Here is an 18,559-nt window from a genome sequence, read left to right as displayed (position 1 = left end):
TCCCATTCGAAACCCTGCAGCAAACATATGGATTGCCAGAAGCAGAAAATTACCACTATTTACAATTAACACATGCCATTGGTGCACATAGGCTAGAGCTTGACGAGCTAGCAGATTACACACCCCTGGAACGTAACCTCCTGGTACAACACATTCCTGCAAAAGTCACCACTATCCTGTATAAGGCGATTAATGCCTTTGCCACCCCGGAGCTGACTAGCCTTAAGAACAAATGGGAGCGTGACGTGGGGCCTATTGAACCAGAGAACTGGATCCAAATACTTATGCACCCACGCGAAATAGCAATTAATTCCAGGATCAGACTGGTACAACTAAAAATACTACATAGGGTGTACTATCCGCGAAGGGCCCTATTTAGCTGGGGAAGAGCAGAGGACCCCAACTGCCTGAAATGTGGAAGGGAGGAGGGCACTTTCATCCACCTTCTCTGGGGATGCTCTGAAATCAAGACTTTCTGGGAGCAATGCTGTCAACAACTCACAAGAGCCCTGGGGCGCACGATAACCCCAGAACCTGCTATAATGATATTGGGGGCCCCAGACGAGAGCGTCTCGAACAAGTGGGAGGGTATCTTTCTTTCCAATGCAATGGGTTTGATAAAACGGGATATAGCACAAAAATGGGGAGCCCCGGAAAGCCCATCCGTGAATCAATGGTCGAATGAAATGGACATTTGTGCAGCACAGGAGCATAGAATATACACAGCACGGGGATGCCCGGCAAAGGCGCACAAGATCTGGGGGAAATGGGAGGACTGTGTGTGGTAGAAATTGCCGGTGAAGTGGGGGGGTAAGAAGATGGACACATTCCACATACGAGACATGAAAAGAAACACAAGCCTCGGAAACAATGGTGCGGGAAAGCAATGACTGGAATCAAGGGGTGTACCAACCGGAATGTTGAAGGGAGGGAGAGGGGGGGGGGTAAGGTAGATGCATTGTATGTATGTTTAAAACCAATAAAATATGTTATTAAAAAAAAAAGATGAAACATGGTGTAATAAACACCTCAGTGCCCTGCCTGTGACCAAGCCCCCCCAAAGCCCAGCTCTCGCTCATGACAGCAAAGACTCTAAAGCCTTCTCCTTCAGACCAGTCACTAGGGGTGTCACGGTATTAGTTTTATGACGGTACAATAACCTTCTTGCCAAATGGCGGTATATCATGGTTATCGCGGTATAGCAGGTGGAGCTAACTAATCTTAACAAATATTTTCTAAAAGGTCATAAATTGTCAGATTTATCATCACAAACAAAACCAGGCAACCAGACCCAGAATTGGGCTTTTCAACATACTTTCCACTGAAATGCCACTCCTTGCTTCCACCAAACACAAACACACGTGTGAAGAGGAGGGGAGCAGGGGGGAGCACTGCTGCGACTGGCAAAGCAAACTGAATAGCTTTTCTTAAGTGGTCATTTAGGCTTTTAGCTCCCCCACTGGCTACTGGTGAAGATGAACATGTTGCCATCTTGATAACCTGCATGCCACAGATCAATGAAGGCTGATGGTAGTATAAGCTTGTGCGCATACACACACCCACACGCACGCTCTTTATGTTACAGCCTTTAGTTTACTTGTGGGCGAAAAGGTGTTCAGTAATCACGGACATGTTACCCTTTGGTATGGCAGCAGGGAATACCCACAGAGATTACAGAGACTAATTATAAGTAAATTCAATGATAGAACCAGGGAAATCCCCCATTGTCATATGTTTAGAAAACATTATCCATTATAAATATGTAAACCCCAAAGCCGCCAACCCAAAGTAAACCCTCTTCCTTCTTGGCACTGTATTTATCCTTCCTATTGCTAACATATTGATTTTGTGTCAGGCACGTGTGGTTTATGGAAAGGCATTAAAAACTGCTCCAACTGAAACTACTTGGCAGACGGCACATCCAACAGTGCAAGACCAAGACTGTGCAGCACTTGCTTACTGCAGCCCTTCCAAATTAGATTGAAAAGCATACTTAACGGTATGAACGGTATACAATGTGACGGTTATTATTGTTCGATTAAGTGGTTCACGGTATCTTTACCGGTATACCGTAATACCGTTACATCCCTACCAGTCACTGACTCAGAAGTCACAGCCATCATGGAACGCATCAAGCCCTCCTCATGCAAGGGCGACATTTGCCCCGCAACACTCATCAAAGAGTGCAGAGAACCACTAGCGCCACTAATTACAGCCATCATTAATGCTTCTCTCTCCACCGGCATAGTCCCCCATGCTCTCAAAGAAGCCTGGTTCCACCCATTACTCAAAAAACCTTCACTTGACCCGGACATGCCCAATAATTACAGACCCATAACAACCGTCCCGTTCCTGCTTAAGAAACTGGACAAAGCAGCATACCTTCAGATACAACAATTTCTGGAAGAAAACCACATCCTGGGCAAGAGGCAATCAGGTTTCCGTCCAAGGCATGGAACCGAAACCGCCCTACTCGACCTAAAAATGCAAATTGAACAGACAAAGGCAAACCAGCGCTACTCTTGCTGCTTGACCTATCTGCAGCTTTCGATCTGGTAGATCACATGACCCTATGCAGATACCTCAAGAAGGCAGCTCACTTCTCACAGCAAGCTACCACATGGATCACCTCCTTCCTTGAGGGAAGGCTAATGAGGGTATTCTCAGACCAAGCATGCGCCACCCCCACACCCATCCATTGCGGAGTTACGCAGGGTTCCTGCATGTCACCGACTCTCTACAACATTTTTACCCTCCACTCTTCAACGAGCTCGATGATCATGGCATAACTTACACCAATAATGCCGATGATACGCAAGTACTACTCCCACTCACCGGCTCCTATGAACAGGACACTGCCAAGCTAAGTGAGATCTATGCCATCATCCAGGCCTGGCTGGCGGCTAATGGCCTCTGTCTCAACGGAGACAAGACTGAAATACTCATAGTAGGTACCAAACAAACACTCAATAAATTGGACAGCAAATACTCCTCCATCATAGACAACACTCCCATCACCACATCAAAAACAGCCAAAACACTGGGAGTACACATAGACTCCACCCTATCCATGTCACGACAATTCAGCGCCATCACATCTTCGGCAGCTCTTACCCCCAAAATCATAAATGCTGTCAAACCTTATCTCTCACCTCAAAACTGCCTATCCATAGCCAGAGCCACAGTAGGGGCTAGATAGGACTACTGCAATGTCCTCTTCTTAGGCACCTCAGCCAAGAACTTAAACTCCAAACCACTCAAAACAATGCCCTCAGGGCAGCCCTCAGCAATCCAAAAAGGGAGCACATCTCCCAAGCCTGGAAAGACGCCCATTGGCTCCCAGTCAGAGAGTGCATCCTATTCAAAGCCCTTTCCATTACACACGCCTGCCTAGCAAACACAGCACCTCCGTACCTCTCAGAAACCATTCACCGCGCCACTTCAGAAAGACCTACATGCACGCAACACTGCAACCTGCTCGCCATCCCAACCTTTAAAAGAGCCAAAGCTGGAGGCACCAGCTTTGCAGTCTTAGCACCAAAAATTTGGAATGCACTACCACCAACACTCAGGAAAGAGACCTTACGCAAGTTTCTGAAAACTCAACTATTCCACTAGGCCAGCCACTTTAGACACTTCAGACATACCTTACCTGACCTGTGGGTTCATCCATGTTAATTGCCCAATCCGTAACTGAAATGTATGTCTAAACTGCTGTATGCTCTTGTAACCCTTTAAGCTATGCTCTTTGTCTAAGCAAGTATCCTTAAAAGCGCCACGATGCCCTAGGGCCGATACGCGCTATACAAATGCAAATAAATAAATAAAATAAACAAGTCTAACACTTTCAGCACTGACCCTAAATAAGAAAGAATAGGAATACCAAATGTGTCTTTCTGGAATGCTATAAAATAATTGCTAGACTGATTAAAGGTTTATTTCAGGCACACTTCAGGGGGTGAGTCACTGACTTAGTTTGTTCTTAAACGCCTCAACTCAGCCTTTCATCCTTCTGAGGTCAATAAATGAGTACCAACACAGGTTGGGTGATATTGGGTGTATATTTCTTCTATATACAGCACTTAAGCGTAAGTGCTATATAATAACAAATAATTATCATTTGGTCATGGACGTCTTCTTGCCTTCAGAGTAATTTGGTAATATGGGCCTATACACTGATCTTAACGATACATATGGCGATCCATTCTTGTATGAAATGTACATCACATTATAGTGATATCATAACCATATTTTTCATAGTGTACAATGCTACGTGATGCCACTTCCTGTTTTGTCAACGGGTGAAAGGTTGTGTTCCATCGCTTCTCGTGATATCACTTTGGGGTGGGGTCAAATGACATCACTTCCTGTGATGTCATCAGGGGGTCAAGGGTCGTCTGATGTCACTTCCGCTACCCCTGGCATTTTGGCAAAATGACGTCCCTGGACGTCAGCTGTCGGAGGAGGTCCTCGAGGGCGGCGTATCGACGTCATGGACGCAGACGCCGAAAGATTTTCCGAAGCAGCACAGCTGTGGTGATTACTGTCATAGATATGGAATACATCGTCGGACCATCCCATCGAAAGAACGTTACCAGGTAAGAGAGTAACTCGTTCATCTGTCCTGTGAAAGTTAGTTCCCATCAGACTAGCTGGTTCGCTTACGCCGATCTACTCTTAATGGATCATACCCACAAAGGGCTTCAATGTCGGATTACAGCTCTGGCGGAGTATGCAGATTTATGGCCTTTTGGTTAACATCGAAAAAAGCAAGATTATGATATTCTCTCGTAAACACCCTCTGCGCAAGCGTATCCTATGTGAACTAAATGGTTATGCTCTTGAGTGTGTAAATTCATATAAATATTTAGGACTGTATGTTGAAAATACCCTCAAATGGTCCATGCACTGGTTGGGAACTAAAACTAAATGTAAGAAATCTGTAAGCGCCATTGGTTCTTTTATAGGGTGACAGGGAGGTTATTCCATCTCGACAATCCTGTTATTGTAATCTCCAAAAGTTCTTCCAATCCTCTACTACGGTATTGAGGTTTGGGCCACCACTATCTACCAGTTCTAAAACGTTTAGAGGGAAACGTGCTTTGCAAATTGTTTCAAATGCCTCAAGTGCTGTCCATTGAGTATTTGTATTTAGATTTCGAGCTTAATGGTATAGCCTATGAATTCATACTCAAGACTGTTATGAGCACCTGCAAGTGTTTCATAATGGTACATATATGGTCAGTTTCCTGCTTGCATTTCTGGGGCTTCATAATGGCAACACTATGGGGACAATTTTATCATTATATATTAAGCGGCAGGTTGGTTGCCTAAATCTCTAAATGATGGGCGAGGTGTACTTGGTTAAAAATCGACTGAAAAAAGCACTGACTATGTTTATTTAGGAACAAAATCTAATGAACATTTACATAAAAAGTAATAGTGGCCTCTACTGTGAGTATAGAACTGCCCGTCTGTCTAAGCCAACTTATATTGTTGCCTATTCCAACAGTGCAATATTCAGACAGTACCTGTTACTTAAATTTAATGTTGGTGATACGCTTGCTACTAAAGTTGCATTTTATGGCATAGCTCGATCTGAAAGGCAATGCCGCTTATGTGGCACATGTGCTATTGAAACGCTGGTTCACCTTATGAGTGAGGGTTTACAGCGAATCAGGTTCAGCCATATTAAAACCTATAATAGTACTTATGACTGCTCTGAAATGTGTCTACTCTGGTCTACATTCTTAGAGGGAAACGATCATAATCTAGTATTTTATATGATGACATTTTGTTGGAAATGTGCAGAAATTTTGAAACTTTAATGTAATTGATTTTATGACCAATATGTTTTATCTGACCCTAAGATGCTTGTGTTTTTATGGTCCATTAGTTTTATGCTGCTTCATGCTTGTAGAACCTGTATTTATGTTTTGTATTTACTAGGTACTGTGTTGTATACACAAAGCCATTTGGCTAAGAGTATATAAATAAGATCATGAGGTGGTGTAGAATGTTGCACGGACCAATGGTCTTCGTGTGACCATGCAACAAAGTAATATAGTTTTGGGGGGAAGCCTCAGGTGACGCACCTGACATGGGAAGACCAGTGAGAATCCAGATGTGTATGGGTTCCATAGGTAGTATGCCCGAGCTAACCAATAAGGTGATTCACCTAGGTTTCTGGGGATGGTGTTAATGTTTGTACATCAACACGGTTACAAAACTGGGTGACACAGGCTCAGAAGATGAGATTGCTGTAGATTTTTGGTTTCCTGTATGGTCCCTGTCATTGGAGAATAAAAGACTGTATAACTTTCCCCATGGCTGAGTCCTCCGTTATTGGCGGGGGGGGGGGGAAGGTTTTGCATGGGCCCTAGATATTCTGCTCACTTGTGATATTGTTGTTTCGAACGCCCCCCGTCCTCTGGCATCCTTTTACACTAGGGTACCCTCCTGATCATTCAATTTGTGTTTATGGGCACGCTTTCGGAACAGGACTCATTGTGTAGTTGCTTAGCAACCCTGTTGGTCTGACTCATCTGTTCACTTTCTGGCCTGCCCTTCTGTCTTAGATCTTTCACTGTACTTCAAACATGATGTACTAGCTTTACCTTTGACATATAACCTTATAATATATGGAAGTATGAAATACCCATAGAAAGGTCTTTTCTTAATAATGTTTTTTTTACAGGCCAGTTATGACATCACTTCTGTTATCTAGATTTCCAGTTGTCAATGCAGCACTTGAAGGCTGTGACCATATTTTAAATCGTTTTATTTTAAAATGACTTTGTGATATTGTACAGCCCTTAACTGGTCAGTAATTGTTTATGGTCATGTATTTTTTTTTTGTACTGTTGGATCTTAACACACGAGAGCAAGAATCTGCATGTTATGACTTATTTTAAAACCCTAAATGAAAACTTTTTTTAGATAGATTGTATGAAACTGCTTCAGTTATCTTTCTGCAACACATTATTCTACTTTGATTACATGCATCAGCAACTAGAAGATCTCCTACAATACATTAAGCACGAGGCCAGAAATTAAAGGGGATTACATCTGTGCGTAAAAAGGATACTGTAAGTCACCTCAAAGTTCTGTGACCTTCTAAAGGAGCTCCGCCTTTGGCCTCATTCCTCTATTTGGTCATGAAACTCCTCTGCGTCTTGCAGTATTCTTACAATGTATTGTAGGGGGTCCTTTATCGCATATAATTGTATCATCTATTATATGCACGTTTATGTGAAATGTTATGTGGCACATCACACAATTACCCCTACCGCTCCTTATTGGGGAATGAAACATCTGTGTTACATTGTGTCTTATGCTGATGAATTGCAGTTCTTTAAGAATCTTTCTCCCTCTAGTTTCTTAATTTTGTTTTCATTTTTTTTTTTTTTTAAGTATACTGAACTGAAAGCTTACTTTAAGAAACTTCCTTGTGTTATGAACTCTTTGATTACATTGTCTGGTACTGTGAAAGTACTCCATAATTACATAGTAACGAGGGCCAGTGTTCACGACTTTGGGCTGCTATAAATGTTTCATGTTAATTAAGGGCCAGGTGAGCATTCAAATTTCTAATTCTCACTGTGGACGATTGTGTCGAATTACTTTGAAAAATGTAAATCAAACCAGAACAAAATGTGTGCAACTCAAAAGTATTCCATGAACGACATTGGCCAATGTCAAAACTGAAAACCTTATAATCCAGATAATCTTTGTTGTCAATGCTGTGACATTAGTCATATTCTTTGGGATTCTAATGTTTTATTGAATTTTGGTATGAAATTTGCAATAGTATTATTAGAATCCTAGCCAGAGAGCTTCCACAAAATAAAAATAACACTGTTGTGCATGAATTTTAAGATTGTGGAAGATGGCATAGGTAAACATGCACATAGATAGGTTGTTACTACCTTAATGATGGCTAAAAATATATCCTTCGTAAGTGGAGGAAAGCTGCAAACCCTACATTTTAAAGAATGGCTGCATGACAGAACAGTCCTATCAAGCCACAAGAGACGTATTTATAAAGTACATGATTTATAGTCAACATTTTCTTGTATTTGTGCACCTTTCCTGAATTCCCTTTATATAAAATGCCTCTATGTGTGCATATATGTATATATATATTTGTATGTACTCACTCTTTTTTCATTTCTCTTTCTCCTGTTTTTCTCTGCATGAAATTAAAACAGTACATCATTATGTTTTGTTATTGAAGTTCATACATTTTAAGTTATAAATTCTCTTTCAATGATATTTTGGTTTATTTTTCAGAAGCTTTAAACTCCTGATAATTAGTTATGTTGAGCAGATTTAAAGCAACGAAACTCTTGAAATTAAGCAGATGTGGGAATTCATGACCAGCTTAACTCCACGCGTTCCCATTGATGTGCCCAATAAGGCCATATCCCTGAAAATGCCATTGTGAATCCCTGCTCTTATAATATGTATGTGCTCATGGGCTTTCCAACTTGAACACACCAAGTTAAGCTGGTCCACTTCCCACATCCTGAGTTTCAACAGTTTTGTTGAGTTACATCTACTCTGTACTTAACGTTTTTTTCAGTGAATTTCAATGGTTTTATACCATAGTTTTTTTACATGTTACCCCTATGTTGTGGTCGTGGCCACTATACGTGTATTTCCGGCCCACTAGCCGGGGCCTTTGGTTGTGCACACTGTATATTATGAAATGCTACCGGGCCTCTAGCAATGACATTCGGCCGTGTCACTGTACTTGTTCCTTCAATTGGTTTCTTTTGGAAGGCCGTGGTCACTATACATGTCTTTTGAGCCCACAGTCCTGGCCAGTGAGCTCAGCCTTTGGCCGCGCCCATTGTATATTTTAAAAGACTACGGCACTAGCCGAATAAACACGGCTATGAGAAAGCGTTTGAACTCTGAACTTGGTCCCCGGCCCCCCTATCTCCACAATTTCATAGTGTCCTCTTTCCCCCCCACTCCACCTCTAGCCTGATACCATTGCATCATTTCCACCCTCCAAATATCATTTTTTCACTTTTTGTTTTTGGATAGCCACTGCTTTTCCCCATAATAACTGCGGTCATCTCTTGCATCGAACAAAATAAAAATGGCAGGTTTTCATTTCTGCAGTGCACCATGGGAGAGATAGCTATAATTTGTGGGAGAAGGGGGCACCCCCTTCTCCGTCAAATATTTTATCTACTGGATGGAATAACTCCCAGACCACTCCCGGAAATCGAGTCAAACCCTTCATGCCCAAGTTAAGTACCTGGTCTAATTCCATCCAGCGGTTCTGGTTGAGCGCTTGAGTACCAATTTGACTTTCTCTATGGGAAAAATGAATGGGCACTAGGCTGAAACAGCATTCTTTTTTCTTACTTACGTGTTTTACTTTTTAACAGATATTTTCCAAAATGACCAGTCTGGAGGGGTATGCAAGTTCAATTGTGTTTGCAAAACTTCTGCCGAATCCGTCATAATAGCCAAAGGTTATTGGCAATCAATTTTTCGAGTTTCCTATGGAACTCGATACTCAATTTGATGGAACTTCTAAATAACTGATAGCATATTTAGTGTCTGTTCATTATTCTTTGTCAATTTCACTATTTTATGTCCATCACTGTGTGTTTCCGATCTATAACATTAATGATCTACATCTACACTGTGGCTGTTCATTTTGTGGTCAAATTCTCTGTTTTTATAAATGTATGAATGCATATTCTTACTACTTAAATACAATAAAAAATAGCCATTTTCATGCACTTACATCTAATACATTGTTTATCACTGGAACAATCTGTTTCTAGGACCTTTCCAACTCGCCATAACAACGCTTTTGTTTTATGCTTTTACAGAATACATAAAAATGGGAAAAGAACTGGACTTCACAAAGAAAACCTCTTACTTCGTGGATGCACTGTCAGAAATACAGAGGAGGTGGCAGGGATTGTGATCTACGCAGGTCAGCTTCGCTTCCTTTACACGAATGCCTTTGTTATGAAAAGGAAGTTTCGAATGCATGAATCGCCCATAGAGACAACATCATGCCCCCAACACGTACATGCTCAGCTTACATTTCCCTCATTTCTAGTCTCTCTATTTTATTTGCTTATGGATTCCAGGCAATTCTACTTTATTTTAGCCGCATACATGGCCAGAAGTTGCTTCAACGGCTTCCTCTTTGTCTTGCCTTCCTGTACCCCCGACCTCTTGTCTTTTAATAGTTCAGTGTTTGACCACGGCTACACGATCAGCAAATGTAGCACTTGCTGCTCTTGTTACTCCCACGCCACTTTGGATTTCAGAGCGTTGGTCACAGTGAAGCAATGTGCATGTTAGTGTCTTTTTAGTTTCGATTTCCAGCAGCAGTAGTGGGTGACTTAGTATTGCACTGGTTAGGAGCTGCTGGTCATTTCTAGATTCGGCTCGAACACAATTGAGCTCTGTTTAGTGATGCTTGCTTCTTGCCACTTCCAGACACTGGACCACAAAGCGGCATGTTAAATGAAGCATTGGCCACTTCATTGCACATATTTATTTAATGTTTGATTGAAGGGGAACAATCTACTTTTAGCAAAGTTGTCAGAGCAAAAATAGAAGGCTGTGAAGTTAACATGGCCAAACGTTAGTGAGCATTATTGTCAAAGATGTAGGACTATTAAATAAATATAGTAATTCAATGACATGCATCATATTATTATTATTATTTTTTTTAAATATGTCGGGGCTAATGTTTTCATTTATTTTTAATTTTTTAACTATCATTTTCCCACCCAAGCCTTACACTTCCTTTCCTTTAATCACCTCTCTATGTAATTTTAAGCTATTTATCAAATACATTTTCATAGTATATTTTCTTGTTAATCGTATGTAGTGTTAGGAGATCACTGTTAAGCAGTGTGGTTATTGTGGGCAAGCAGCACAAAGTGATTGCCTTTATTAATGACTCGGAAATATTATTTGTTTTATATTCTTTCTAACCAAATTCTCTAAAATCTATCTGCACTACTTCGTTAATCCCTTCCTACCTCGCACCTATATCCTTACGAAATAACCGTTAAATACACACACACACACTTAAACTAATGGCTTCGTCAGTGCTTGTTTCACAGGTCACTGGTACTTGGGAGCTACTCTTCTCAAATTTCTATAAAACTTTTCTGCAGCAAGCTTGGTCATCTAGGGTTTTCTCCGTAAAGTACTACCACTCTCAAAGCTGTAAAGAAGTGTGGTCTATAATGGCAAGTATCTAAGGTTTTGTCACAGGTTGTGAGGGGGGGGGGGCTGGAAGTGGTGCCTAAAGCAATTTCATACTAAACATTTGCTCAGAATAAATATTTTAATCTTCTGAAAGGTTAACAAAAGGGAATCGATAATGCTAGTTGGCAGGTCTCCTCAATTTTCGAACCAATCATAGATCAACTCCAGTAACACCTTTTGGAAATTGATCTTTTGCTAGCGTGTACATGTTGACATATCCTGTCACAGACCATAAGCACACGGATGCACAAACTGCTAAATCCAAATACATTTGTGATTTTTAGAAGAGCCCGTTGATCGCAGCATGTCCCTTCTTTATTTTTGCGTACATATTCATTCATAATTTTTTTTATAATAAAAGTTGTTTATTAGTTTGGTTAACAAACTTTCTTTTACAACATCTTAAAACGAATAACAAATCATTAAAATGTCATTGTACAGTACATAAATTCTTATTTACATTTCATAAATCAAATTGATTATACATACTCAAAAAAACAATAGGCAAATAGTTTTGTTTCTTATTAATGTGGTTTTATCCTTATTATGTAGGAAAACATAACCCTTTACTGATAACATTCCTTCCGGTCCAATTCCACTACCAACTTCTCAAGAAACATGCATAATGAGACTATTACTTTAAATGAGTATCCCACATGAACTTCTTCCAGCACCATTCCCTTGCTTCTTGAGTCATCCCCAACACTTCCGGACCAATAAGCGAGTATCTTAAAGCTTCAAAGTGTGCACAATACAAGGTTAGATGTTTTAAATTTTCTATGCAGCTATTTCCCTCACAAAATCTGCACCAATGGTATCTGGCGCAGCAAATCATGCTTGTTCCAGTTGATTGTTTTCTCAAAGGTATACAATTGATTGAGCTTAAATCTCAAATACAAATCTCGATATTGTTTAGCTGGAAATTTTAACAAATAAGCCTTCCGCAGTGTTCTAGCTGTAGCAAATTTTGCTGCTTCAACATATAATTATTTTCTATGCATGTCTGTCAATGTAATTAGCCAGTCATACTCATATAAACATTTCTTTACATGAGCAGAGCGATATTCAAGATCTATTGGTTTTAGACCACATTCGTCAAGTTTCTTATAAGATTCGAGAAAGCGAGCAATGAACTAGGTGCTCGATTTTTTTTTATCATAATTGAAAATTCCTCATAGAGCGATTGCTGGGGTGGGAATAACATCTTTCCATAATTCGTTAGTTGTCGCCAATGTAATCTGGCCGATAAGACTGAAATACCCAACTCCTGTTTTAGGATAGAATTTGGTAATGCATTTTATAACCTTAGTACGGCTTTCCATATTTGACCTTGAACTTGGTCAAGAATTGCATCTATGTTTCACAGACATAGGTCGAGCCCATATAATAGAATAGCTTCCACTTTTAGCATATAAAATTGCAAGAATGGTGCTATTGAAAATTTACAGTGCTTCATAAATACAATCCGCATCTGATCTGTGTAATCAAAACAGCTTTTTTTGCATTTAAGTTTGATGACCATGTTTTTTTGTAGGAGAGTCTATCACATCATAGCCCAAATATTTCATATTCACATTAATGGGCATAGGTATTGAGTTAATGGACCATTGCATTGTAGATATTTTCTTTTTCATATTTTGTAATATAAAAATACTTGATTTCTCTACGTTGCAAGTTAGATTGTGTTCATATAAGTATTCCGCAAATATTGCAAGCTTTTTTTGTAGGCCATAAGGAGTTCGATCGAATATTAGCACATCATCCGCAAAAGTGATCCATTGAATGTGCAAATGCCAGAGTTTAGCTGGATACGTTATTTCAGATTTCCATATTTGTTCAATGTCCGAGAGGTAAAGGTTTAACAGGGTCGCTGCCAAGTTGCAACCCTGTTTGACCCCCACCTCAGTTGGAATCTGGACAGTTGTTGAACCAGACTCGTTAATGCGAACCAAATATGATGTGCCTTGATGCAATTTGGCCAACAATGCAATTAGGTCATAAGGGATACCTTTTTCCTCCAGTTTTTTCAAAAGTAGATTCCTTATCACACAGTTGATTGCTGCAGATAAATCAACAGATGCAATGTATAAGGCGCCCGAGTTTGGAATTTTCGTTTGAGCAATTAGATGCGCCAAAACGGTTGCATTCAGAGCCGTTCCCATCCTAGTAGGAAAACCGATCTGAAATGGAGAAAGGATACCTCGATGGTTTATAATCTCCTTTTGCTGCTGTAATAATAGAATAGCGAAGATCTTAGCACTCGCATCAATCAAGGCGATGGTAAGAAAATTTCCCGGGTTAGTTCTAGCGCCTTTCTTTTGGATAGGAAGTATAATCGATTGTAGCCATGAAGATGGGACACAGGATGAGCGTATAATCTCATAAAATTGAAGTTTTAACAGTGCCCATAATTGCATATTTTCTTTTAATAAACATGGCGGAATACAATCAGGGCCAGGAGCTCTTGATTTATCAAGCTTTGTAAGTGCCCATATGATGTCTTCCAGGGACCAGCCCTCCAGTTTCTTCACGGAGTATTGTTTGAACTTAGACACTAGTGTTGAGAATCTTTCTGGTAATGCAAATTTATCCTTCTAATATTGAGTCCATAATTCTGCACTTATACTAGTGGTTTGCTCAGTCATTCTTGAGTGCTCGTTACCCCTTAAGAGAGCCCAAGTAGATTGCCTATCATTTGAACACAATGCTCCTATCATTGTTTGATTCATTGTATGATGAACATATATTCTGTAATTTTTTATGTTAGTATGATATTTGTTAATCTTCCGTTTTGTATTTTGATATTCAGATTCAGGTAGTCCGATTTTAATAAGGTGAGCAATCTCATAATTCTTTTGTTTTTTCAGAGTTCCAATTCTTACAGCTAGTAACTCTACAACTGGAGGCTTTACTTTTTCTTTTGATTTAAGTATTACAAGGTATATAAGGGCTATTGTGATGATAATTAGATTTTGCGTTGTTAAACTCATCCCTTTTATAGTTAGATCCTTAGCATTCATGCAGTTGTCTGCAAAGCTCTTAATAATTGCATTTAATTTTCTGCATGTTTTCAGATTCCATCGTAAAGAGGCCCCTGGCCTATCCTCCAAGATGAATGTACTAAGTGGATCTTGTAACAGGTTTGGAGTAATTAGTGGAATTTGTGTATAAAATACAGTGATCACTCAAATCCATCATAGCAGTTTCTACTCCCGTACAACTCGAGGCTAGTTCCACAAATACCGCAATATAATCAATGCATGATTGCCTGTTGTTTCGAGACCATGTAAATACCTTTTCTTTTAAAAGAAAGGGTAACAAGATGATATTCCATCGCGGAAAAAATAATTGTAAAGATTTACCTCTTTTCTTATTTGTCAAAGGTTGATTTTGTAAATCCGTTTTTTGTTCATTCGGGGGCGTTTGCAGGCAGTTGGAGTTAAAATCACCCCCTAGAACAATTTCTACATCAGACCATTTACACAGGACCTCGTCAAACAGAAGATCAAGATCATTCATTACTGTTGTCATTGCGGTAACTAGCGGATTATAGTACACTGAGACTATTAAAGCATGCTCTGTTTTACATGTTCCTAGTTCAATTACAATTGCAGTATATGAGCATGTGGTACGTGTTGGTAGCAAAACATAATAAAGGCCTGTGTTTACCAAAATGGTAATTCCCCCCGATGGTCTCCCTTTAGACCCTCGTGTGACAGGCGTCGAATAAGCAGCAAACCCGCTAATTTCAAGTTGGTTAACAGCCATAGTCTCTTGACACAACACTATGTCCACAATTTCATGGGGGGTATACCTAGATACCCACCTTTTCACATTTTTCAAGCCACATGAATTCCATGACATAACTCGTAGGTGCTTTTTGCTACTACGAGTGCTCGGTTCTTGTTACCTCCTTCCGAGCCCCCAACAATGCAGTTAACCAAGTCCAGTCTTTGGAAACGGCAGAAATTGCAACCAATTGTTGCAAGACTGCAGTTTCCAAAGAGTGTAATATATTTGTTGATACTGATTGGTTATTTGTGTTTAGTTCAATTGGGGGACTAGTCTCATTGAAAATCTTTGCTTCCTCAATCGTCTGGATTTGGGTGATTGTCAATCGTAACATTTTTATCTCCCTTCGATGATTCCATATCAATTCAGCAATTATTGGGGATTGCAATTCGAATACCATCCTGTGTTTTTTTTTTTTATGGATGGGAGAGTTATCCAAATAATATTACTCGAAGCCAGCGCTCTCAGAGCTGGAATCTTTTTAAAGATCTGGAGCATAAAAGATCGATTTAGATCTTGATCTCCGTTTATTTCCAGAGCACTAATCCATCCCAAAATAGTCGACATTGGCTTATCATAAATCGCTTGATCCATAGGTTCAATCATGGCGGGAGATTTTTTTCCTCACGGGCTCGCCTTCAGAGTTGTCAGTAAATTCATTTGATTGAGCTAGAAGATTCTTTTTAGGTTGAGGGAGAGCAATTTTCAGCGAGTGCTTTAGCATCTCACTATCTCCCAGTTCCCCTGGAGATATTTTTTGAGGTACATGGTGCCTTTGATCAACTAATTGCGGAGTGTTTGTTTTTCCTTCCAGCTCAAGATAAGGCACAAGTGTTTGCGGTTTATCATTAAAAATCTCTGCTTCAGGATTTAAAGAAGGTGCCGAATCTACGTTGGCTCGTTCAGTAGTTATATTGTTGGGAATTGGTTTATAGAACGCTGATAATAAGGATTGTTGTGAGTAAGACAACGAAGACGCAAATTCTTTTTGTTTGTCAATAATTGATTTTTCTGTCAAACATATTTCGTTTTTTCCTTTGTTTACACCCAAGTTTAATTGGAGTTGTAATGCAAATCGACTTTCAAGTGAAAGTCCCTCCAAATCAATCCCCATATCGTTACTTGATGTAACGGGGCAGATGTTGGTTTTTGCCTCATTTGATGGTATTTTGTCATTAGATTTTCTCTCTCCACTGGGAATTTGTTTTTGGGTTATCTTTTTTTGTTTTTGATTACATTCTTGTACTTGTAGTTCTCCAGCATGGGGTCTGGCATGGATTCACATGCTCATGAATATTCCCCGTCAGGTCGGGAATCCTCGGTATAGAAAAAAAATCAGTATCGGTTTCGTTTCTGATCTGTCTTTCTTAGTAACCAATCACTGGTCTCTGGGTCATACTGCCCCCAGCCAATGACTGCCCTCTCCCTAAGCCCCGCCTCTGGCAGCCATCCTCAGATTTTTACCGGACGTTCAAGTGTTGGGAGTCCTCGTGCTGTAGCTCTTGAGCTTTTGCTGCGTTTTTGCGCTTTTTCAGGAGATTTCTCATTTTTCGGTTAAATAGAGCCTCAAGCCCCAACGTTTCTACATCCGATCAACGGGGATCCGTTTTGGAGTTTTCTACGCCCCTCAAGGGTGAAGATTTCGTCGAGTTACGCTTTTGGAGGATTCCAGAAGTTCCGAGACCTACCCTGGACATGGCCCAGGAGAAAGGAAGCTTGACGCCCGGGAAGCTGTTCAGGACCTGCCCTGGATGCCAGCTTCAGAATGTTTTCAAGGAGGACGAGCATTCATTATGCCTCTACTGTCTCCATGAGGACAAGACGCATAAGGAGAAGGACTGTGTGTTTTGTGGGAACATGTCGGAGCGGACCATGAAGGATCGCCACCTCCGTCTCGCCAACTGGCTGGAAGGGAAGAGCCTGTCGGGCGAGAAGAAGAAAAAGAAGTCTGAGCGGTCTTATAAGTCCTGTGAGGGTGCCCCGGCAACGGAGGCCCAACAAAAGGCTAAGCACCGCGAGTCCGCGGGCACCGGGAGCGCACGAACGGTTGGGCTCCTTGGCTGCCAGGCAGGGCGCATCCTCCCCGGCGCCATCAACCACGAGCCAAGAGGAAGTCGGAGAACCCGGCGAAGCTTCTGGAGAGGCGTCCAGAAGGTGATGGCCTTAATTCACCCTGCTAAGACCTCGATTGAGGAGGTCGCCGCGGCCCTGGCTCAGCCTGTGGAGGCTACACCAGTGGAGGCGCCCTCAGGACCCAGAGTCTCCCTGCCACCGCGGAGGGAGTCGTCGTTCAAGCCCATTGAAAAGACCCCCACGAAGTCCTCGTTGGAAAAGGTGGGGGAGGGGCTAGTGGACATCGTGGATACGGACACGACCTCTGAAGAAGAGCTCATCGAAGTCGTGGAAGAGGCTCAGCCCATCGGGAGGGATCCCGATGAGGGCGACGACGAGAGCGACGATGTCGCCGATAAGGCTCCTCAAGAGCCCTTGCGCCCGTCGTTTCGGGCGCCGCAGGACACCTCGGCGGCCATTTTGTCAGCGATTCAGTCCTTATGCTCGGAGATAAGGACAAGGTTGCCCCTTCCCCCGACGGAGGTACCTGAGCCAGACCCGACGGGGGAACCGGAGCCAGGACCTTTGGAGAGTCCATCGCATAAGAGGAGGAGGACGCATCCTATGCCACCTCTCCCACCTCTGCGGCCTGCTCTGCCTTCCCCCCGGTCTACTACCCACGGGGATTATACAGACACAGACACGGCTACGACAGGTACAGATGACGACGGAGGCGACGACGGGACGTTTCCCCCGTCGCCCCCTGCTCGGGCGTCCCCGCCCGACGAGATTGGATCCTTTAATGCCATGATTCCCAGGGCATCTGAGCTTTTCCAGCTCTGCCCAGAAGAAAAGAAGAAAGAAGGGTTCCTATACCAAAGGCGCGAGGCTAAAAGGAAGACGGTCCTCGCCGTACCGCTTCTTGATGACATCTGGGATGAGGGACTCGCCCTCCTCAAGAACCCTGCCACGGCGCAGAGGGACCGGTATGAGAAGAAGTACCGGGTCCCCGACGCTGCCCCCTTGTGCCTTCGGGCACAACCTACCCCGGATTCGGTCGTCTAGGCGGCGGCAAAGAAGAAAGCTCGGGGGGCATCGGCCTCGACATCAACTTCCCCGCCGGACGGCGAGGGCGGGAAGTTGGACACGATGGGACGACGGATCATCTCATCCGCAGTGACGACTATCAAGGCGGCCAACGCCCTGGCTATCGTAGCCCGCTACGACAGCGAGTTGTGGTTCAAAATCGCCCCTCTGTTAGACTTCCTTCCGTACGCCAAAAGGGCTGAGGCCCTTGAAATCCTACAGGAGGGGGAGATTGCTTCGGACCACGCCATCACGGTGGCAACGGACATCGCTGATACTGGTTTCCGTCAGTTGGGCAACAGCGTTTGCTTGAGACGACGAGGATGGCTCAAGGCCACGGATTTCCGGCAGGACGTACAAACCAAGG

The 18,559-nt window shown here is 42.1% G+C and overlaps 1 protein-coding gene across 1 annotated transcript in view; it reads left to right on the top strand.

Annotated features, from left to right (window-relative positions):
• Window positions 1-18,559, top strand: part of ATP10A (ATPase phospholipid transporting 10A (putative)) — a 1,364,682-nt gene that overhangs the window by 710,280 nt on the left and 635,843 nt on the right. Inside the window, exon 4 of the mRNA XM_069636588.1 lies at window positions 9,858-9,964. Coding sequence (XP_069492689.1) covers window positions 9,858-9,964 — 107 coding nt within the window. The remainder of the gene's footprint in view (window positions 1-9,857; window positions 9,965-18,559) is intronic.

This window comes from Ambystoma mexicanum, chromosome 7p, assembly GCF_040938575.1.
Source record: "Ambystoma mexicanum isolate Mex_15411 chromosome 7p, UKY_AmexF1_1, whole genome shotgun sequence".
In the NCBI taxonomy this organism is placed as follows: domain Eukaryota; kingdom Metazoa; phylum Chordata; class Amphibia; order Caudata; family Ambystomatidae; genus Ambystoma; species Ambystoma mexicanum.
This window is presented reverse-complemented; position numbering and strand designations above follow the sequence as displayed.